At 37.2% G+C, this 21,734-nt stretch overlaps 3 protein-coding genes, 1 long non-coding RNA gene and 2 other non-coding genes across 9 annotated transcripts; 4 read left to right on the top strand and 2 right to left on the bottom strand.

Moving 5' to 3' along the window:
* The first annotated feature begins 650 nt into the window (after positions 1-650).
* On the top strand, positions 651-4,754 carry LOC143462957 (uncharacterized). Of its 2 annotated transcripts, none has more exons than XM_076961284.1 (2): positions 651-1,365; positions 2,149-4,754. In XM_076961284.1, the coding sequence occupies exons 1-2, from the start codon at positions 1,155-1,157 to the stop codon at positions 3,930-3,932; spliced, it is 1,995 nt and encodes a 664-aa protein (XP_076817399.1). In that variant the 5' UTR covers positions 651-1,154; the 3' UTR covers positions 3,933-4,754. The 2 variants fall into 2 exon arrangements, with proteins under 2 accessions (XP_076817399.1, XP_076817398.1); XM_076961283.1 differs by having other exon boundaries at positions 672-1,374.
* Positions 4,755-6,166: 1,412 nt separating this feature from the next.
* On the bottom strand, positions 6,167-7,151 carry LOC143462617 (uncharacterized). The gene is made up of 4 exons (XM_076960843.1): positions 6,988-7,151; positions 6,803-6,832; positions 6,550-6,648; positions 6,167-6,421 (listed from the first exon to the last, which is right to left on the bottom strand). The coding sequence occupies exons 1-4, from the start codon at positions 7,022-7,024 to the stop codon at positions 6,264-6,266; spliced, it is 324 nt and encodes a 107-aa protein (XP_076816958.1). The 5' UTR covers positions 7,025-7,151; the 3' UTR covers positions 6,167-6,263.
* A 1,923-nt stretch (positions 7,152-9,074) lies between these two features.
* LOC143461832 (uncharacterized) lies at positions 9,075-10,829 on the top strand. The gene is made up of 4 exons (XR_013118093.1): positions 9,075-9,189; positions 9,432-9,574; positions 10,137-10,184; positions 10,318-10,829. It is a non-coding gene; the product is annotated as an uncharacterized LOC143461832 (long non-coding RNA).
* Positions 10,653-10,734, top strand: Trnal-aag (transfer RNA leucine (anticodon AAG)). Its single transcript has one exon. It is a non-coding gene; the product is annotated as a tRNA-Leu (tRNA).
* Positions 10,830-10,845: 16 nt separating the features above from the next.
* LOC143461831 (transmembrane protein 184B-like) lies at positions 10,846-19,605 on the bottom strand. 3 transcript variants are annotated; one of them, XM_076959723.1, is made up of 11 exons: positions 19,447-19,605; positions 18,844-18,957; positions 18,425-18,590; positions 17,913-18,006; positions 17,676-17,751; positions 17,359-17,450; positions 16,988-17,157; positions 16,639-16,839; positions 14,435-14,552; positions 13,238-13,282; positions 12,111-12,253 (listed from the first exon to the last, which is right to left on the bottom strand). In XM_076959723.1, exons 1-11 carry the CDS (start codon positions 19,486-19,488, stop codon positions 12,250-12,252), a joined length of 1,122 nt encoding a protein of 373 aa, XP_076815838.1. In that variant the 5' UTR covers positions 19,489-19,605; the 3' UTR covers positions 12,111-12,249. The 3 variants fall into 3 exon arrangements, with proteins under 3 accessions (XP_076815837.1, XP_076815838.1, XP_076815839.1); XM_076959724.1 differs by lacking the exon at positions 13,238-13,282 and having other exon boundaries at positions 12,112-12,253; XM_076959722.1 differs by lacking the exons at positions 13,238-13,282; positions 14,435-14,552 and having other exon boundaries at positions 10,846-12,253.
* Trnal-aag (transfer RNA leucine (anticodon AAG)) lies at positions 12,718-12,799 on the top strand. The gene has a single exon. It is a non-coding gene; the product is annotated as a tRNA-Leu (tRNA).
* Positions 19,606-21,734: the final 2,129 nt, after the last annotated feature.

Raw genomic sequence — 21,734 nt, 5'->3', positions numbered from 1 at the left:
ATATAAATGTGCAATTCATTAATAACTCAAAAGTCTATTCAAAAAGTCAAGGCTGAAAACCTGCGTATTGCTATCGCTGTTTTTCTGTATGCTTCATTCTTAAAGAGTTTTTAAGTTTAACAATTGAGCAAGAGACGATTCAGACAATCTTGCAAGTGACGTAATTGTCACGTCGACGTGATGAGATTAAAGATTATATTATGGTCGAAAAGTAAGGTCACTATTTCTCTGGTAGCAAAATACCGTATAGATAAAAGAGGTTCTCAGCTTTCCGGACATTTTGGTGTGAAAACAAGGCATAATAACTCAAGGAAGGTTTTTCTCAGAACTATTTATTTTTGTTGATTGTGGCAAAATAGCTTGTCAAAATCTCGTGTCACTGTCATGTGGAAAATGGTTGTTCATGATAGAAACCGCTATACCAAGACCATATAGCTTGTATGGCTATTGGAAATATTCATAGAAGAAAGCTGCATAAGTTTTCTGTTTCTGCAAGAACATTATGACAGAGACGTAAGCTATACAGTATAATCTACCAAACATGACAGCACAAAGTTCAGCTTATAAAATTAGAAGCAGCAACCATATCATGATTGAAAAATCCCAGCTGGCAGCAGCCATAAACGTGTTGATTGTTGTTGATTCTTTTTAAGTAATGGACGGCAAGAAGGAACGTAGTGATCCTGATATGTGAAGCACGAATATCGTACGTATATCTGTGTGTTTTGTTTGCTTTAGAACGACTTTAATATCTCCTTAGTACACTTTGCTCTTCAAGACACTTAAATACCGGCTAAGTTAGCACCGAGAGCTCTTAATCAGTTTACACCCGCAAAGAAAACAATCCATTTTGAAATAGGAATTACGCCTTCACTAAGGCGATGCATTTAGTGCCCTGTCACCTGCTCAAGGCGTTTCAAGTAATGAGAAAAGCGCTCAGCAACGATGCCCGCACTCTGACGTGGGCCTCGTAAAGTAAACGGCAGGACAATTAATTATCAACCATTGTTTATATTGTATTTGCAGAGATAATGGAGAGATTGTTTGTAGCATAGCCCTATCAGCAGCCCAAATTTGCAGTGGTTTAGGTAGCAAAACCCTATCCTAACTGTTGTTAGTTGCTACTGATTCGGTTGGATTATAAACCTTTTAAAATGTACGGGACTGTGAAGTTACGCAATGAAAGGAATTACAATGATGACAAGACCAAAGACAGGCCTTTGAGTGGATCGTTGTACCTCAGCAGGCCAAAGTCTTGGGGTGAATTCCAGTCAGGTTTGTCGACATTTCACTCCGTGCCAAGACCGCGAAAATCAACGTCATCTGAAGAGCCAGAACCAATTCAAGTGGAAACAAAACCAGCAAGTAAAAATGGTGCGATTGTGTGCTGTTATTTCCGTAGGTTGCCTGTATTGTGTGGTTATTGTAAAGATTATTTTAACTCGAAGTAGCCCATATACTAAGGACCACCGTTCAATCAATATGGGTGATACGCAGCATGAAAATCGTGAAGTTTTCCGAATGGCCAGAAATATTGTTTTCTCTGTCTGTGAGACGATAGCGGCCGGGTGTTCAACCGTAAAGTTGAGCCCTTTGTTGAGAAAAATCTTCGCTTGGAAAATATTATAGTCAGACACCCCGATTGCACCAACGGACAACAAAGCGATTGAGTAGCAATTTTATATAAGCTAAACAAGCATGTATGTTGAAAACATAACGGGTGGCTTTCCAGTAGTTATCGTGATGTTAACTTCGTTCTCTTTACTGTGGTCCGCTTTTAATCATTTTACGGCACCAATGAAGGGATTTACTAGCAGCACTATTTCCATCGTAAAACAAACCAGCTTAGGGCAATAATTAATTGATAGGCTACAGAATACTTGTGTTTTAGCAAAATGCAGATGATTTTCGCTTTACCATACAAGTTGTTTACCGCCTCATTAGTATAACTTTTTTAATCGGCATCGTTGTCCTTTTCTCACGGCCGTGTTATACAATAATGCTTTTAAGCCGATTAATATGAGACTTAGTATTGCCAAATACGCGAATATTGAATATTATACGGTTATGGGAAGCTTAATCTGAGTAACGGCCATACATCTAGTAATTACCAGACCAAACTAATGTTGTCGCTTTATTTGTTTCCAGATATCGAAGAAAAACACGTCAGACGACGTTCAACACCGCTTGAAATAACGCCAGCGGTTCAGCCAATGAAAAGTGGCGCGTTTAAGTCCAGACCGCTATCAGAAGTATTGGTCCCAACTCCATTTTACAGAACTTTTCGAAATTTCAACAACCCTCAAAACGATGCAAAAACGCCGCAAAGTCAAACCATTGGTCAAGCAGAACCAACTACTCAGCTGGTGCCGGAAAAGCTGGACGTGCCAAGTTTGATGTTCGAAGAAGCTTTGGAATGTGAAAATAACCCTGACACAGCCGACAGCGATTTAAACGCCTGTCCAAATGTGGAATTTGAGCCCAAGGCTTACTTGAGCTCGTTGAGCGCTGACGAAACTAACGTTGATGACGACATGGCAAACACAAAAAAGACCTTGAATTCCAGCTTGACGTCAGACAAACAAACGCCCGAGGGTTCAACGAGAATGTTAAACGCAACGAATTTTATTGTTGCAAGTTCACACAACCCAAGCTCTGGCAAGCGAGCGAAAGAAAATGCTGTTTTTCAAGCAGCACTGCCAGTGAACGACCACATAATTTCAAGTCATGTAGACGAGTTGAATGAACTGAAAGCGGACAGTTGCTCAAGTTACAAGTCAGAAAGCAGGTCTTGTTCTGATTCGTTAATCGTATCAGAAGTTCTGCCAGAAGAAAATAGCGACATTTTAGATACGGATTCGGATTCGTCAGTAGTAGATACTGGATTTTATTCGTTGGGTGAATTTGGTGAAACAAACAACTCGCAGTTAATTCCGGAAAACGACTCGTCGTCGAGATTTGATTTGCAAGACGACGAAGAAATGCCAAACGCAAATATGCAATCGCCATCTGCCCCTCCACGAAAATCCCGACCTGGCATTCCGTCTCCTCTTCATTCTTGTTACAGCAACACCACTTACAAGATTCAGATGACCGGAAGCTCTTCCTCGAGATCTTTGATGTCAAAATCCTCGATTTCATCCTCTTCCGTGGATTTCTCTGACGACGAGAGCATCTCTGAAGAGCCCAATTCGAAGAGCAAGAGCTGTGATAGCCGAGCATACGATGGAGACCGCTCGACGGAAGAAAGCAGTCCTCTGAAGTCGCTGACAAAACTATCGGTTCCAAAAACTCGTGACCTAAACGGTTACGGATTTACCCTAAAGCGTAACGCTGGAGGCACGGCGCGCAACAAAAGCTCAGAAACAGACAGTACAGACTCAGGTTCTACCAAACCCTTCAAAAATAGAACCGTCTACACCCAAATTACCAAAGAAAACATGACGATAACATCACCAAAAAACAGCAACAAATGTTCAGACACCGAAAGCATTGATTCAGCGAACACGAAGGGAATTTTGAGAAACCGAAGCCCTGTCGGAGACAAACATCCCCTCAATATCAGTGATGTGGAAAAGTTGGTGCAAGCGGACGGGAAAAGACCTTCCAAGGTGAAATTAGGCTGGAAGGATGACGAAAACACAATGATCGGGGGATTAGGGCGTGCAAACGAAATGCCCGAAGATGTTCAGACTCATGGAACCTGGCCAAGAAGATTCCAAAGATCAAAGCGAAGGCAAGACCAAGAGGAAGCCGAGGAGCTTCTGAGGCGCTTCCGGGCAACATCCGAAACTTACAGGACTCGGTTCAGGAATATTTATGAGGACAGCAGGAGAAGAGTAGAAGAGACAATGTTTGAATTGAGAGTTGCAATGGCTAAAAACGGATACAGCCCAAATTGTTTTCAGCCAAATGTACAGCATATTCGTTAAAATTTTACCCTCAAACTTGTTGTGTTTCGTTTGTAAGTTTTTTACTTAACATTTCATTACAACTTTTGTTCTAAACTTTACACTTACCTCTTCACTAAGTGTGTAGGCTAACATTCCTGCCTTAGTGGTTCCACTGCCGTTATTTTACCCTGGGGTTATTTGAATGCTTATTTAAATTTTGGCTGTGGTTTTTGGAGACATTTCGATGCATACAGACATACATAACAAACTTCCTAAAAATTTAATTTGTTAACAACAATCTACCGAAACATTACAAAATTCTTCTCTGTGTTTTGCATTGTTCAAGAAAATATTTTTATCTATGGGGTGATCAGTTAAATATGCTGTTGATGTGGCTTAAATGGCTTTTCGATAACGATAGATTGAGGTATAGGCTATATCTCGTTCGAAGTAAAATTATAAACTGGTTATGTCAAATCTCTGTTTTCGGAAGTGTGGTCATTGCTACCAACAAGAAATATTCTGTTTTCCCAGCTCCTATGCGGTTGAACGTTTTTCTGGTTTTAAAATTCCAGTAGCGGTTTTGTTTTGACAAAGCAAAGCGGATTCTTGTGCTCTTAGCCTTTTTTTTGCAAGAAAACAACCTTTAAATTGTTTACGCCCCATGGCTTTACGTTGTAGTTGAACGCTTCTGGTGTTTTTTTCAAAACAGTTAGTTCAACTTTCACGTGAGTTTATCTTTGTAATCAACGGCCTTTGTTTCTGGATGTGAGTTATTTGTTAGAGTTCTTTCACATCAAAACATTATAACAACCTGCGTGTACTTTTCAGTCTTAAAAATACGATTTATTTTTTTCTTGACCAACTGCATCCGTTGCCGCAAGGTATTATTTCGTTTTTTTTCTGGGCATGGGTATTGTATCTTAACTTGGGTATCAGCCATCATAGTGCTCGCATGGCATATTTCTATAGAAATCAAGTAGACTAGATAACTTGACAGTTTTCGTCCGCTAAGTTAAAAGTCACACACATGAAATAATCAGCTCCAGAAACATCATTATTCGAAAAAAAAACTTTTAATAAACCACGAACCATCATGATTCGTGACATTTTGCTGTCATGTTGTTATTTCCGCTTTTGCGGCAGATTGCAAATTTACTGCTTGGCCATAAAGTTCTGATTTTTCTTTACAGAATTAACTTGATGGTGGTGAAACGTAAATTCTTCTTAAAAACGTTGTAAACGTTGGGATTAGTGGTTTGCAAACATTTGGGCAATTTGTTTTAAATTATTACTCTCCCACTTTGAATAAGCTTCTCCAGACTTCCAAAGTGTAGTTAATGTTTCCATAAAGTGACCATTTTGGATCAGATTTCAAAAATGGGCGGCAGCAGAGGAGAAACTTTTAAGGTTTATGGTCATTGTAGGCTAACCGCCTAGTTATAACTATGGCACAATTTTAACCCGATCATTCCACTGTTTTATGCAAGAACACAACATGTGTTTTTACTCGTTTTGTTTCGAGAATGTAAACTTTAACTATTGTTTTCTGAATATGACGTTATAGCCTATATCAAATTGCCGCGATACCAAACTAGTCACTAGCTAGTTCAACGAATTTTCACCAGCAAAAGTCACCAATTCCAAAGGTAACCACTCACTTTCAAAGCATGACGTTTTAGTGTGGGTTTGTCGGCTCGACAGACTTTTGGAAAAGGAAGAATTATTACCCCAAAGACGAAGTAATCAAAACTACGTACACTGAAAACCGTTTCCCTACACAGTTGCGGCAATTAGTTGCAGTTTTGCATAAATCTACTGCGATTGACAACAGGCCAGTGAAGAAGGGGGTCAAACAGGTTAACGGGGCTTAATATTGCAAATCACGTTCATTCTCACGCTTTGACGAAGAAAGAAGTATGCATAGTAAGAACACGGATATTAAAAGGCATTGTATATAATAAGTTCAACTTTCTGTGCGTTTACCGTTTAAATGCTGACAGACCCACTACTAAGTTTTTGTACCCATGTGGGCAAGATGTGTCCCACAAAGTGTGTAGTCACAGTTTGTGTATAATGTGTAAATTTAGCAATACCCGTTTATGAATTAGTATATTTGAAACTACAAGCTTATACATAACTTTTGCAGGAGTTCAAATTTACTTTTAGGCACGGACCCAAATTGCGCTCTACACAGCCTTGTCTGACAGTGGAGGATTTCTGTCGTGCTTCAAAGGCTTCAAACACGGAAATAACGACATTTTTAGTCTATATCAGGGTTTACGTTTATTGCAACAGTTCTTGCACATCACAACACTATAATAAGCTTCCAAACATCTCCTTGCTGTAATTTTTTATCGGTTTTATAGATTACTTTTCTCCCCACCAACAGCACGTGTGGTTGGAAAGTATTTTTCCTTGTTCGTCCACACAGATAACCCAGGTAGGTGTGTCCACCATGTGCATTGTGTAGCATGGTTCATCAAGGCATTGTTCTTGAAGTTGAAACGGATGCTGTCCGCATATACCTGTGTCGAAAGAGTAAAATTAATAATGAAACAGAATAAACAAAACAAACCGAATAATTCCACACGCTCTGGTAATGCTCGGATGCCAAAGTACCAGTATTAACGTCATACGCCATCTATGTACTTACTCATATTGTCCCGGCATCTGTTGATGACGCAGTCTCTGCAAGCGGTCCCCTCCACGGGGAAGTCGCACTCATCAGCGCACTCTTGGCAAACCCTGTTTGCTAGGATAAATTAAGCTTTTTTCAAGATCAATTTTGCTTTGTTTTTCTTTTATGGAAACAAACACAAAAAAATTGATTATAAGCATAAATAGCAAACTTTTAAAACCTTTACAACTAAAGCATGTCATATATAGGCTACATTTTTTTGACTTACAGCTTGATGCCAGACCAGCAAATAACAACTCTGTAAATTTATGGAAATATCAGTTAATAACACATAGGCTAATCAGTAACTAAATGGAAAAACTATGATTAAACTTAGGTGTACACTTTAAAATAAAATCAAGAAACCATGCCAATTTTTCGTCATACATTAAGTGGCTTATAAACTTCGCTTACCACTAGCAATAAGAACGATGAGGACTCGATATTTCATGGTTTAGGCTTTAGCATTAATTTCCGAACAACAAACGTTGACTGCACTATATAGTGTACCGCTTTTCTGGAAATAAAGTTGAGTAACAAGTTTTGCAGTTTAACCTTAGGCTATGTCTCCTAAGTAAAAAGCAACACACATGGTATATCCCATCCCAACTTATCATCCCACTCTTTTCAACGCGTTATTGCTAGTGATCACGGTGATTTTGTTTCACTTTGCCAACCTAATACCTCACACATAACAGTTTTCACTTTTGTGCAACATAGATTGCCATAGGCCTATATATCAAAATCAGAGTCATAATGACTCGAATCACTTTTATCAAAGACTCGACTTGGAGTCATCGTTTGAAATGACTCGACTTGATTCAACTGACTGATTGACTGACACTCGACTGATCAGAAAATATTTGGATGGCACTAAGAATGGCTACATATAATAATTTGCAACTTCCCAAAATATCTTACTGCTTCGCCAAACATATTTCGAATATATTTGGAGAGTACGATTGTAACCGAATATTTTTGCTTTCGAATACCAGGCTGCCTTCCCACATTCACGGTGAACCGCGACACCATCATTAAAACCCAAGAAATGAACTCATTTTATTGAACAGCCTCCACGACCCAAAACCAAAACCAAAACCAAAACCGATCTTTTCAAATCTCTTAACAAACGGCTTTTATAGGATACAAAAGGCAAGGTGTCAAGCTATTGATAAGATAAAAGTGCACAAAACGTGAGATAAACAATGGCAATTGCAATTAATCAACTAAAACCAAAACACCGTGAAGTAATCAACGCACTAGAGAATTAACTCGCCATAAAAACGATAAAATTCAAAATGCTATAAATAACAAGTGACATAATTTCATTAGACGATAGCTCCTTCAGTTCACCTAAATTCTTCTTCTTTAAGAAAAATATTTTAAGGGAACGGACAAATACATTTTAAAGCTTTAAAACACTTTTGCGGTCACCTATTTTTTTTTACAAAACAACAAAATTATTTTCACTTCTAATATATTTCTTACACTCAACGAGTTTTTTAAAAATATTTGCATTATTTTTGCAAAAAAAAGTTTGGTCGTTGAAAATATTTTAACAGCACTAAGAACCGCTACAAATAATATTTTGTAACATCCCGAAATACATTTTCAGGTCGTGAAATATTTTACTGTTTTGGTTTATAAGTTACTAAATGTGATTCGCTCTCTCAAAATATATTTGCAAAGGGTTTGGGTCATGGTTACTTATCATTATGGTGAGGTTTGAGTTAATTAAGTGCACCTTGTGATAGGTAATAGGAATGTAGTATAGGCTTCCCGGTATGGTACACCTCGGCCGCTTTTTGATGATGATTTTTGTATATATACAAATACACAGCCAGATGACGCCACAATTTAAATAACTGGGTTTTGCATACAAAGCATTAAAAAGCATCCTGTGATTGTGCACTTGGATCTATTGACTGTAAGGATACCATTTGTTTTCTATGGTTCAACTATGTGCGGTTGTGCTTGAATGGATGCATTACCAACTATAATATGAAACATAGCCTATGTCTGATTGTATGTATTAGCACACCAGCCAGCTAACCGGCAGCCGTAATGTCAAATGCTCAAGCATTTGGTTTGCATCGAAAAAGGAGGCTACATGTCGCTGCATTGCTGGGGCGGTTGGTGTCTTGCAACTGTAGAGTTATCACTCCGCGCAACAATTATGACATCACAAGAATGCGACATCGCGCTGCAAACAGAAAGGGAACTTAGACAGTCAATTTGAGCGGTGGACGAAGATTGATGAGATGGCGAAGCTGTTGATGGCTTGTATTGTTGTCTCACCATTGTACCATATTGCTAGTTGGTTAGTGTCATTAGTTGGTTAGTGTTAGTTCTAGTTGGTTAGTGACAGTGTACGCGGTGTAATACACTGTCGTGCTTCCACAATTTTCCAGTATTTTTCATGTAAAACTGCCCAGTAGGTTCAGTGTGGTGTAATACTAAGCCAGCGAAATATTCAGTAAAAAGCTATTTCTTCATGCAGCTTTCGATTATGTAGCTAAATTTCACTTTGAACTGTGTGTAAAATAGGCCTACTTCAGGAAGTATTTCGTCTATTGGATTGGAATTGAAGATTTATATAATTTCATCAAGATTCAGGTTTTTGTGCTGTCATTTATTTATGGAAAAAGATAAATAATTCATAAATTTGTAGTTTTAACTTTCTGGAATCCATTTCAATTAAACCTACGTTTCTTTACATCTTAACACTTTCAGTCACGTTACTCCCAACATGTATGTCGACCAACGGAACTAGATAACTTTTTGTCGTAAGGGCAGCTACTTTTTTTGTGAGCCAAAAGCTTTTAAAGTTTTAATGACTTTTGTTTGATTGTTTGCAGATTAATCTTACACCAGTCGCAAAAGTCTACTTTGGTTTTAATTTACAGTAAGTCCATCGATGAATGGGGAAGATATTGTCTGAAAGACAGCATTCGACAATCTCTGCTCTCACGAGGAGATCGACGAACAGAACGTTCTAAAGGTAAACGACTTCAAATCGCACTTACGCACGTGTTTTTTGTACCCTATATACAGCATTTAATATGTGTATTTTGTTGAACGCTGTGCTCACGAAAATGCAATTCGTCTTCGATACCTAGCTGTGCCATCGTAGTAATGCTCTAATCTAAAGTCTAAACAAAAGTAAGGTATGAATGGAACTTCGGTAATCATGAACAGACTAAGATTTGTAAGTCTTTACACTCCTGTTTCTGTGTCCAGGCTTTCAGGAGCACAAAATACATGACAATAAATGCGATATTTTAGTGGTACAAAATACCTCAAGGTTTCCATGAACTTAATTTACTTATAGGTTAGAAAAAACATAATTTATAGTATAGTTGTAATCAGAGTGCAATTTTAACGAGTGCTCAGTTGCCATGGATCCCAGATTTTAGCCTGGGCACCCAAAATTCATCTCAATGGATGCCCACCCAGATTTTATGGTTGCCTTGTTTAATGCTTGAACATGCAGTGCCACTGCAAAACAATTGCACACGATAGCTTTCTGAATTTCCATCGATAAATAATCGTTTTCTTTCCAGGTTTTCCACAGTTGGAAGATGTCACTTTTTCCTGCTCGTTAATTGTTCGTGAGTATGTGTTTCATTATGCAAATTGACTATGTCACTGGCGTCCGTTTATCGAAGTTGGTATTAGCAATTTGCTAAGTCATAGTTCGGTGTCCGGAAGATTTTCGCTGATGGTTTGTAACTCTCGTTTCAGGCGATGAGAAGAAAATAATGCTATGGGGTAGTGATTAGCAATGAGGCTCGTATTGCGGAGGTTTTGGGTTTAAATCTTGCTATTGTTTAAACTCCTTTTTCTTGTCCATATTTGTTTTGTTAGTTATGAGAGGTGAGAGTTTGGGTCGGTGGGGATCAGCTTTAAATTAATTTAGACTTTGAAAAAAATGTGATTTTAAGTTAAAAAATAGCTTTTAAAAAAATTCCCTGGTACTTGATAGAATCAACATTTCGCCAAATGTTACGATTTCGTTAGGAGCGAACCGCATGAGCTCATATGTTTATTGTACTTCGTTGGTGGCTTCAGTCAGTGCAGGTAGCGTGGCCGAGCGGTCTAAGGCGCTGGTTTAAGGCACCAGTCATTTCGATGGCGTGGGTTCGAATCCCACCGCTGCCAATTATTTTTCTCAAAGTTTTTTTCCTTTTGATCACATCACATGCCTAAGTATTCCATTAACTTAAAATTTACGCTTCGACTTTTAACGAAATAGCCTTATAGGACACTTGGTTGTTATAGTAAAATTTATTGGCGCACCAGCGACAATTAAGTAAAACAAAATCAGCTACTGTGGACAGCAATTTCTTGATACCAGTCAAACTAAACAACTGCACAGATTAAACATGTCTACGGTCTGTGTCTCGAGTAAGACCTAATGAGATTTTTATTTCGTCTTGACTTAGATTTATTCTTCATGTATTTCGCTCTCCCAACATTATGCTCCTATATTAATGGCAAATTAATCGGTCGAGTATGCAAGTATGAACGAAAAAGATTGTTAACTGAATACCAGAGACTACATACGTTCGCCACATACATAAATCGGCTAAACGCGTACATTAGACATACTGTACTATTACTACCACATTGCACAAGAGGACAAATTCGTAAACACATACCGGTATGTCATATATGCCCAACACAAATGATAAATTTCATTTAAAGGTACGTAATCGTTTACCAAGCAGACTATCACTTCATAAACACATAGAAATCACAGACGCACAAAAACTTGTTGCAGGCGCGTTCTCTGTATGGGAGAAGTTTGTACGAATTAAATCTTTTTGAATTGCAGTATCCATGATTTCACTTAAAACAAAGTTTCAAAGAGAAATCGACGGAAATCAACGCTGCTTCCCATAACTAAGAAGACATAGATTTACAATACTGTATATATGTATAAGTTAGTTAAAATAATACATAGTAGACGTAACTTTTATATAAGAAAACTAACATTAATTTGATAAGCAGAAAAATACGAGCATGTGAGATTAGAGTATTTACAAATTCTGCAATTAAATGAAAACAGCTATTTCATAGAAGAAAAAAGGGACAGTAAATGGACAACGCACCGGCCGGCGTTTTTCAGGTACACAGTTTAAAGTAAATGTGGGTCAGAAATATTCACAAAGATATCATAATTTATAACTTAACTAGCAAACTTTTATAAGGCGCTAAAGATACAGCCGTTCTTAAATTTCGTCATCTGAACTTAAAAGATTTAATTTTTCGTTTTCATTTACCCCCTGCAGTAAATAAGTGGACGCACAAGCGCCACCGCCCGGCTTTGCGATTCGAGTTGCGTATGCTCGTTTCGGAGTCCGTTCTGGTGTTGTGTAATATGTCAAACCCTTGTTGCCAGTAGCAACGACACCATTTGTGAGTTTCGGGTCCGCTCGCTTGGTGGAGCATTCGTCACTCGAATCACTAAATTCATCGTGATATTCGTAAGACAAAGTTGCCGGATTTGTACCGGTTTGGCGGCTCCCGTGCGGCGCCGTAACTGGTTCGTTGCCCGAGTACTGTATGTAGTCCTTGTATTTGTAGGAAAAGTTGTGTATAGCATCTTGTAAAACATCCCGAGGATTGATCGTTTCCCTCAGGGAGCTGGAGATGCTTTTCATCATCATTCCTTCATCTGGAACGAAAACAAAAAAGAATTAGGATGATTGGTCAGCGTCAGAATGCTATTACTGGACCAAGTGTAACTGACTATATACAGCAAATTACAGTATTACACACTGATGATAAGATTGCTTCTGCTAGTAGTGAATTACGTAGATCTGCGTCAGGAAATATCATACATATACAAAGCGACACAGAATTGACTGACTCATAACATAAAGTGAATATAATACTAATATTGATCGTAACGCATCCGTCGTTATATAACCCTGGCTGCTGAGATCAGATGCATGAAGGATAACATTTAGATGGTGCGCGTGAGAATGAGGACATTGGCATGTTATCTTCAATCACTGGTCAATTGTTTCCTTGGTACTTGATAGAATCAACATTTCGCCAAATGTTGCGATTTCGTTAGGAGCGAACCGGATGAGCGCATATGTCTATTTCACTTCGTTGGTGACTTCAGCCAGCGCAGGTAGCGTGGCCGAGCGGTCTAAGGCGCTGGTTTAAGGCACCAGTCATTTCGATGGCGTGGGTTCGAATCCCACCGCTGCCAAAGTATTTTACCAAAAGGAACATGCAAAAATGCATTGACTCAAAATAACTGAACTAAAAGCATCAAGCTGAAAAAAATTTACCAAAAGTTAAAAAACGGCATCGCATTTTAGAAATAAATGCATCTACTGAAATGCCAAATTTCTCTGTCTGACTGTTGGTATGTTACCTATAACATTTCAGAATATAGTTACGTCATAAACACACGACCTACCACCACCAAGTGACGCAACCAAACGGCATTTCTAAAAAAAAGATGACATCCATACAGAGGCAAATCTGGCAAGCAAATGAAATCGGAAGCCTAACCAAGGATACAATTGAACGCTGCTACACAATGGAAATCTCAAACACAACACCACAAACCAAACAATACCCAGTATTGCTACATAGTGCTGGGCGTGCCAGTTTAAACAACAACCGCTACTACTGTACTCACTCTTGGTCGCCATTTCGATTTTCTGGCTTTGGTGTTTCGGTCTCCCTGCAAAATACTCGATAATTTATGATGGCCCGTTTTGACCTCAAGTAAGACACTTAAATTTGCACTACTCCGCGCGAACGTTCTACAACAAATTATATCAGCGGTGTGGTATAGATGTCAAGCAAACTTTGCTATGTGTTTGGAGGCTGCTAAATGTATGACAATTAGTAGTCACTATTCGCTATACTACCGTGCTGCGTCAACCTATGTATGGACATAACGCAAAATTAAACTCCATAAATTATATTATGAACCAAATCTAACAGATTGCAAATGCTGAGGTAAATGCGGCTAGAGAACGTCGCAGTTACTACTCAGTAGGAAAATTGCTACGTAGGTTACTGGGGGTTCGACGGACACGGGATTAAAAAATTCTTCACAAAAATTTGCAACAACAAAAAAAATATAGCCCCGTTACAACCACTGGAAAGGCATGCTGTTAAACAAATTAGGCATCAACAACTTGCCGTGGGAAGCAGAAATTCATAATTGATTTTAACTTAGTACATGCAATTTATGGTTAAAGTTTCAAAAGTGTTGTTAGAAGAATGAATCACGCCAAATCAGAAATAAGGTTCATGCTGACTTGAAAATATGAATAGGTCATGCAATTCAAAGCTGAAAAATTAATTGTATCAACTAAAATTAACGTGAGAGCTGTAAAATACGAATTTGGCTAGACTGTGGACAGCGCTTTTAAACAACTGGTTTAAAACCGGGAATTATGTAAATTTTCGTTTCGGTATGCAAAAACAACAAGTATTGAATAAACAGAATTGCTAAGGTTTTTATAATGGTGTCGTTGCTAATCGCATCCTTTGTAGGATTTAAGCTTCCTCGCTGTTATAGGCGGAAATATTGTTTAGAGGTTGGTTTATTCCGCACTACTGTACAATACCAAATAATAGTTCAAATCTTTGATGCGTTTTTCTAAACCTATCATCACAGAAACGTTGGCTGGCTTAGTTTTGAAAATAGAATGCGTGCATCAAACATTTAGAATCTAGCCAATTCCGAATACGATTGGAAATATGTGATGTATTACTATTGGATGTTTCAATAAAGAGAAAGATTGCACCCCATATCACACCAATAGAGCAAGAGCGTGTTAGAGACTAGCAAAGCCAGGTTTTTATAGTTATATGCGCATACTTTAAATGGGTGTAATTCTGATAGGAAGGCGAAAAATTATGAATTGCGTCGTGGACAACGTCTGTTGGATTCACGGTGTCCTTCAGCCTCGACGAGATGGTATGGGCGCTGGCTGATTCTGAAAACACATCGATTACAACATAAAGCCATGCAGATGAAGTTACTACAATGTGGGTTTACTTTTGCTGACAATCTGCGGTGTAAGGAAGATTTTAATTTGGTTAAAACACGTTTGTTAGATAAGCTGATACCGTACTGCTACAGAAATGCATTCCTTCACACACACACATCCGAACACAACATGATAAACAAGTTGTACAACAAAGTAATTACCAGGTGAAGTAGTCATAAATGTTAATCTGCATTAGTAAAAACTACAGTCGCATACTGCATGTGTAAATTGAGATAAAAAGAAAGCTTATTTGTCACGCTTGGTGGTGGATTGGTGTTTATAAAAGGTCGAAGTATAAGCTCAAACACGCTGGCCTATCTCCAACAGAATTTTCTGAAGCGCTACAGTGCGCTTGGCGCACCTATAGCAAACATTAGCGATTTATTTACACACGAACTAAACAAACTACCAACAAAACGGGCAAACATTAACTATATTACAAAGAATAAAATAGCAAACAGTCGCTTAATCGCCATCTATGACAAGGTATGCGGTGATGCGAATGGAACCAGTCTCCGCAAAACTAAAGCCCGATATGGACCATGAAAATAGCGCTTTGCTCGGTTGTGTCGTGTCGTTTACCTTTACCACACGGCTCCATCGCTGGAAAAAGACTACGTACTCGCCAACCTACAGATAGCTCATATTAAAATCGATTACGTTCCTTCCGCGAGCATTTGCTATACAGTATAATGAGATTAACCTAAACTCCTAAAGGCTACCGAATTGGTTCAATAAGCAATAGGTGTTAGCTTTTAGGAAAAACCAACTGTATAATTGGATATCACCCATCCAAAATGTTGATTTGAAAAATTTGCCCGAGGCTTTGCAACGGCAAATACGTAAGCAAAACGTCACATTATAGCTACTACAGTACAACAACAAACCATTTTTAGAGTCAAGATCCAAAAGTGTAAATATATCAGTAATGGAAAGGAAATAACCCAGTGACAAACGAAACGTAAAATAAATTGGCGACAATATCCAAATGGTTCACGACCAAATCAAGCTTTTAACATATCTGTGCTGTTCTAATGAGTTTTAAAATGGAAAGTGGGTTCGCAGCAAGTAAGGCAGGCTTTGTAGAAGTACTGTAAATTCTCAAACAAATAGCCGCCCTAAGGCTGCAGTATTTTATGACGTATAACGTTATTAATATAGTCAGTCTGAAAACGACCTGTCACATGATGATCAAACGACACAGAGGATATCATCATCCTATTACGTAGAGCTCACGTGACATAGTTATTTAGGGCCACAACAAACACCATTAAGGCCAGATTTGTGGACAAATGTACTAACAGATATCATGATCATAGCAAGCGGCCGAAAACGTGTTTATTTGTTATATTATCGTTAATAAAAACAGTAGAAATCCATAACTATTACCTGAAGGTGTCACGCCACAGATAAACACAGTTCAGACTTAATAGACAATACGAAGAAATTGGGTTGAGTAGATTATAACTGGTACATGGGGCATAATTATAGAAAAAAGTATGTACTTTACCAAACAAAACGATCTTATATGAGGTATTTTATTACACAATGCAGTCAGATATTATAATTGGCTTGTTAGTTGTTAGAATATGATGGTATGCCAAAATAATCGTTTAATAATACTGTATCACAAAGCAATAAATAACTTCCACGTTCGTTATAATTCTAATAAAGATTTCCAAAAGTAACTCGCGAAAAACATAGTAAAGCCAGTTATTTCATGTTTTCAAACCTTAATTATATCTACAGTACTTTCAAAATCTGCCTTCTCTTCACAAAGGTCGATTGAGTTCGCTAACCCAATGCCAGTTTAATTAATGAAACCAATGTATTGTGAAAATGTACTGTTAAAATAATCACCTTCACTACACCACAAACTTCAGAAATTAAACCTACCCAAGTAACTGAATAACGAGTTTACACCTCACTGAAATTCACTTCTAGCTTTACACATAACAGACTTAACAACACACGAATGATACGTAATTACTTGCAGTTATTAAAATATGGCATCATACAACACAGTACTTACCTTTATCGGGTTGTTTTTCCTGATAAATTTGATACGGGAAGGCATAGCGCAGAGCAATGGCAGCAAAAAACATTTCAATGCAAATGATAAAGTTCTGAACTCCTGCTGCAACTGTGCCTACGTTTAGGTCTTGCTCGCTCGATCCACCAACGCTCACTGCGGTTATAGCCCCAGCAGCTTCCAACACGCTGAGCAGAACGCCTGAAGGAAGATTGTGTCAAAAATGAATACAATTTTGTGACAAGTTACCTAAAGTTCTGACATTTTTATAATTCTGAAAATTATTTAAACTCATTATGCTTGAATGAAGAGTATATCATAAATTTTTGAGCGTTTCAGTTACACAAACCTTGCCAAAAGGAAAGGAATATGACAGACTTGACAACAATGAATTTCAAGACAGGATCATATGGACGAAGAATGTCTTGAGTTGCATAATAAAACAGAGCAAGCGCAAACAGTGCAAATGACACAGAAATGTTGTAGATGATGGTGATGTATAGATAACCACTGTGGACGCTGCAGAGTTGTATAAAATTATAAATCAATAATTTAAAGCCCTACAGGTTTCTGACGACAATTTAAAAATTCCTATGTCTAAAATATTCAAAAAATATGTATATATACTGTATATGAAAAATTACAGTTTCCAACAAAACAATAAATGACGAATTACTAAAAAATAGCTTTAAAAATCGTTGCTATGGTATCATAACTCACTTGAAATCCCCATCCCTATAAAGGTCATAAGATTGTAATATGAGAGTAATAATTGCAAGCGGTGGCTTAATAATACAGAACTGAAGGGTTGCCTGAAATCAGAAATAAATCTGGTGAGAACCATTGAACAACTTGTTGCTAAGTGGGTGCGAATAAGCACTGTAACTCACAAGAACAAGTGCAAGCCAAGTGTTTACATACGAGCCTATCTGAATTGTTTGAAATGTTACAAAATCCAGCGTTTATCACAGTTTTCCGGGATATCGACCATAAAGTCTTTTGTAATAGAAAACAAACTGTGAAGTCACTTTTTATACCTGCTTACAGAAACGCAATGTTCCGATTGAGTATGTTTTACCAGCCAAGCAGCAGGTACAATTTATCCAACTTGTTCTACAAAAGAAAATCATCCGATATTAATGAACATAGTAATTTAAGTCAACTCCTCTCTTATATAGATTAGATAAATATACAATCAATAGACCACGGCTAACAGTAACTGGACAAAGTATAATATGACCACTTGACCAATGTATATTGGTTTCCAAACATACCTCACAGGCTTTCCTCGTATTTCTGTCATAATTGCACTCTCTCCACCAAGGTAACCCTCATAACATAAACTCAAAAAACTGTATATTACAAATGCTGAAAAAAAAACATGTATAAAAATTTAATGACCGGTAGTGATCTTGTCGATCTACTTCAGATCCAAAGTGACAAAATTCTGATTTTGCCCAACAAATATATTCTAACCATTGAGTAATATGGAAAAGTGGGTAAGACAGATTCTGTTTTTTCATTTCAGAAATACCAATACAATATTAATATATCTGGTGAAACTTGGCAGAAATGTCCAAACTATCAAATGTTTGAGCCCTAATCAGAAAACAACTGAACTGTTAATATTTTTTACTATTTCAATTGAGAACATAACATACAAAATTTAACTGAATAAAGTTATTCAGTACCTTCTTTTCAAAACTGCATAGTGAGATAATAGTCTGGATTGGTGAAAAAAGTGGTGATGCAAAATTAAATTTGTATAGTCAAAAAGCAAACTAACCTTCATAACAATTCCTTATGGTGTCAACATAAATGTACAGTTCATTCTGATTGAACAACATTAAACTTAACCATGAATCGAATCCATAAAATGGAACAAAAAACAATATTCTCATGATCCACCTCTGTTCAGTGGGGACAGTGTAGTACCTCAAATGCTTGTAAATCTGAAAATAAAGATTTTACAGAAATTTTCCATTCAATCATATGTATTTTAATAAAAGAAGTGATGACCGCTTATGGGCTTATGAGAAGAACAGCAACGTATATATCAACCTTCGCCGGTATACTAATATGTATAACATATGTAGCACAAAACAAAGTATGATAAAAGACAGTAGGTTAATCAAAAACACGGGAAGTTGTATGCTAAAGTTAAAAGTTGACTGAGCAACACACTGTCTGAATTTATGACATAACCTGATGACAAGTGATGAGAATAGCTGCCCATGTAAATATCCCTGATACTGCTTTGCATGCCACGGTTTGCATGAAAACAAGTGACTGAACTTCGGGTTTACCAGTGGAGACATTCTGTTCGTTAAATATTCATACATTGTTAAGCACACTATATAAATGTACATATATATATAGGCTACTTAATTTTCATACAACGAAAATTTCACCAGCCAATTTACATTTTGATTAATGATTGTTGGATTATATGCGCAGTTTGGTTAACATAATTATTCGATTATGATTCAAGGTAGTTTAGGAGATTGTACGATAACTTTTGGGTTATGCTAACATTAAAGTAAGAACTGTGCTCTCACAATTTTTGCCAGTGAAATAGTCAATGCTTTGTTATTTTCTAAAAAAATTATATAATATATACATAATTACGGTGAAAACATACAAGTTTATATAGACATAACAATTATATATCTAACTCCTATGATATATATATATATATATATATGTAATTAACGTTTTATGTATTTTCCATTTAAGTACAAAAGTAAATAATATAACGCAATAGCCTAGTCAAGTAGTTGCTGGTAACTACATGAGCAAGTTACTTACACCGAGTTCAGACGTACTGTTGTTGAACCCAGGGGTATCCATTGTTACTAAATATTTTTAATCAATTGTAACTATATAACAAACAACTTTGCTACAACATCATTTAGAACAGACAGAAATCACAAATTCTAAACAAAGCTGCACGAAATGTTGATAGTAATGTCATGATATTTGAGAAAAAAACTATTTTCAAGATAATCAAATACTCTACTGGCTACTGCCTACCTAACAAAGATCAAAGACGCATAGGCTAGTGTTATTGACAAATCATAAAGTGTGAACCAGCAGAACAGATTGGTAACTTTGCAGATCCTGTTATAATGTATAAAAATAACCAATTTGTTCTCAAATTCTATGCTCTAAATATGTGTTCACTTTACTAACTTAATAGATTGTCCTTTCAAAAGGTCACAGTAAACAGATGAAGCAAGTTGATGCTTGCAATAGTTTGCGTAAATAAAATATAATCCCAGGGGCCAGACTATATAGTGTAGCATATGTGCACTCAACACACTTAATAACTTGGACAGAACTTCTGTGCACTCAATGGACCCTTACCGAGTTACTGCCTGGGCGACAATATTTTTTCGATTGGCTATACTTAACAATGGAAAATATCGACCCACGTTGGCCAACTTTGCCTTACACTACACGAATATTAGCATGCTGTGATTGGTCTGTTTAGCCAGCTTGCTGAAGAGTAATGACCAATGAATGTTCTTGTTTTGTTGTGTTAAATGTGAAAGTAATTGTTACGTCATTCTAGCGGGTAATTGGGCCAGTAGTGGGTTGATTGTTAGCGCATTCGCCAGTTCAGTAATAGTAGGCTAACAGGAGGAGGTGTTCTTTTCGCAATTAAGTTATTGAAAGAACTTATTTCGTACCGGTACTTGTTTGCATTTCCTTATGTAAAAACCATTTAAATGTGAAAGCCATTATCACCTGCAAAATTAATACTGAATGTTCCTGCTCATGATTATTATGAGAAAATAAAGTCGAATAAAGACTTCTTGAAAAAAGTATTGCCTACAAAAAAGAATGACTGGGCGACTACGTAAAGTTAGAAATGCTTGAACATTGCTTTGTTTCCTAGGAAAAAGCATTATTTTAGTTTTTCTTGGTGTCTTAATACTTTAGTTGTTCCTGATGATAGGAATCTAAAATAGTTCCATACTCCATAGTTCCTAGTAAAATATGAACCACATTTGAACCAATTAATATGAACCCAACCACATAAGACTCGTTGTTCTGAAGCGTCCCTGTTTTCAATCACAAAAATATGGTTTGCCTAAACTGGCCAATACCGATATACTGGGTTAACACGGTCCAGGCCGTCCACAAAGGCCTCTGCAGGCCGCCTATGGATCAAAGCCTAGCCTATTTTGCTACAAACATAAGGAAAATATTATTACACCATAAGTATAAGTCCCGCAGTCTGTTGTTAAAGACACCGATGGGTGGTTAATGTGCAGAAACAGTACTGTATGTTAGGTTAGGAGAATCGGTATGCTTGGTTTCAGTTTCAGGTAGCTATTTGAAGATTTAACTAAATTTAGAACAGAATTAGAAACTAAACTTAAACTTGGGTTAGGCTTAGGTTACCATGAACGGTACTTATGGCTAAACATTTAAGTTAGGTTAACCAAAAACTATGAAAAATAGCCTAGCTTCAAACGTACGAATTTTTCCGGTGAAATAAGCCTAAACTATACGCTATAGGCTACTGACAGCCTTTATTAATACTTCCTTAGTGCGCAAGTTATAGCAAAGCGTACCGTACTGAATTTCTTAAGTATTTTTAACAAGATTCAATTTATTGGAAAAAGTTTAAACGTACAGTATTTACTTTAACAAAAACCATAAAAGCACGGTTTCTTGCACTTTGATATAAACCTTATGAGGTAATACAGAAACACTTCTGACGTAATAATTCTTTAACACTTGATCCTGAAATGCGGGTGTTAAAGTAAAGGAGACCCAATAAACGTACGCGAAACAAGATGGAACTTATCGTGTCGTTAATCTTATGAGCACCAGCACTGCACTTACGCACAACAAGCCAGAACTATGTTGACCAAGCAGTATGATGACGTCGGTTTGACGTCATTAACCATAAACATCAAAGTAGTTTTAGCTAGATCACGTAGTAGAAATGAGGTCGTACTCAGAATATCAAATTAATTAAATACTGGTTTAAAACTAGACTAGAAAACTTTACGCTAGCTGCTTTACAGATTACACTACCTTGGTCCGTAGAAATTAACATTTGTTGATTGTTAGCAAAAACA

The sequence above is a fragment of the Clavelina lepadiformis genome, chromosome 6 (genome assembly GCF_947623445.1).
Source record: "Clavelina lepadiformis chromosome 6, kaClaLepa1.1, whole genome shotgun sequence".
Taxonomy (NCBI): domain Eukaryota; kingdom Metazoa; phylum Chordata; class Ascidiacea; order Aplousobranchia; family Clavelinidae; genus Clavelina; species Clavelina lepadiformis.
The sequence above is the reverse complement of the archived record's forward strand: the minus strand, read 5'-3'. Positions and strand labels throughout refer to the sequence as shown.

Coding starts and splice junctions, on each gene's coding strand:
- LOC143462957 (XM_076961283.1), top strand. CDS start 1,155: ATGTACGGGACTGTGAAGTTACGCAATGAAAGGAATTACAATGATGAC. Junction 1,375..2,148: donor AAAACCAGCAAGTAAAAATG/GTGCGATTGTGT, acceptor ATTTGTTTCCAG/ATATCGAAGAAAAACACGTC.
- LOC143462617 (XM_076960843.1), bottom strand. CDS start 7,024: ATGAAATATCGAGTCCTCATCGTTCTTATTGCTAGTG. Junction 6,649..6,802: donor TGCTGGTCTGGCATCAAGCT/GTAAGTCAAAAA, acceptor AATTTATCCTAG/CAAACAGGGTTTGCCAAGAG. Junction 6,422..6,549: donor CAGATGCCGGGACAATATGA/GTAAGTACATAG, acceptor CTTTCGACACAG/GTATATGCGGACAGCATCCG.
- LOC143461831 (XM_076959722.1), bottom strand. CDS start 19,488: ATGGATACCCCTGGGTTCAACAACAGTACGTCTGAACTCGGT. Junction 18,591..18,843: donor TTCTCATCACTTGTCATCAG/GTTATGTCATAA, acceptor CTTTATTTTCAG/ATTTACAAGCATTTGAGGTA. Junction 18,007..18,424: donor CATAAGGAATTGTTATGAAG/GTTAGTTTGCTT, acceptor TTTTTTTTTCAG/CATTTGTAATATACAGTTTT.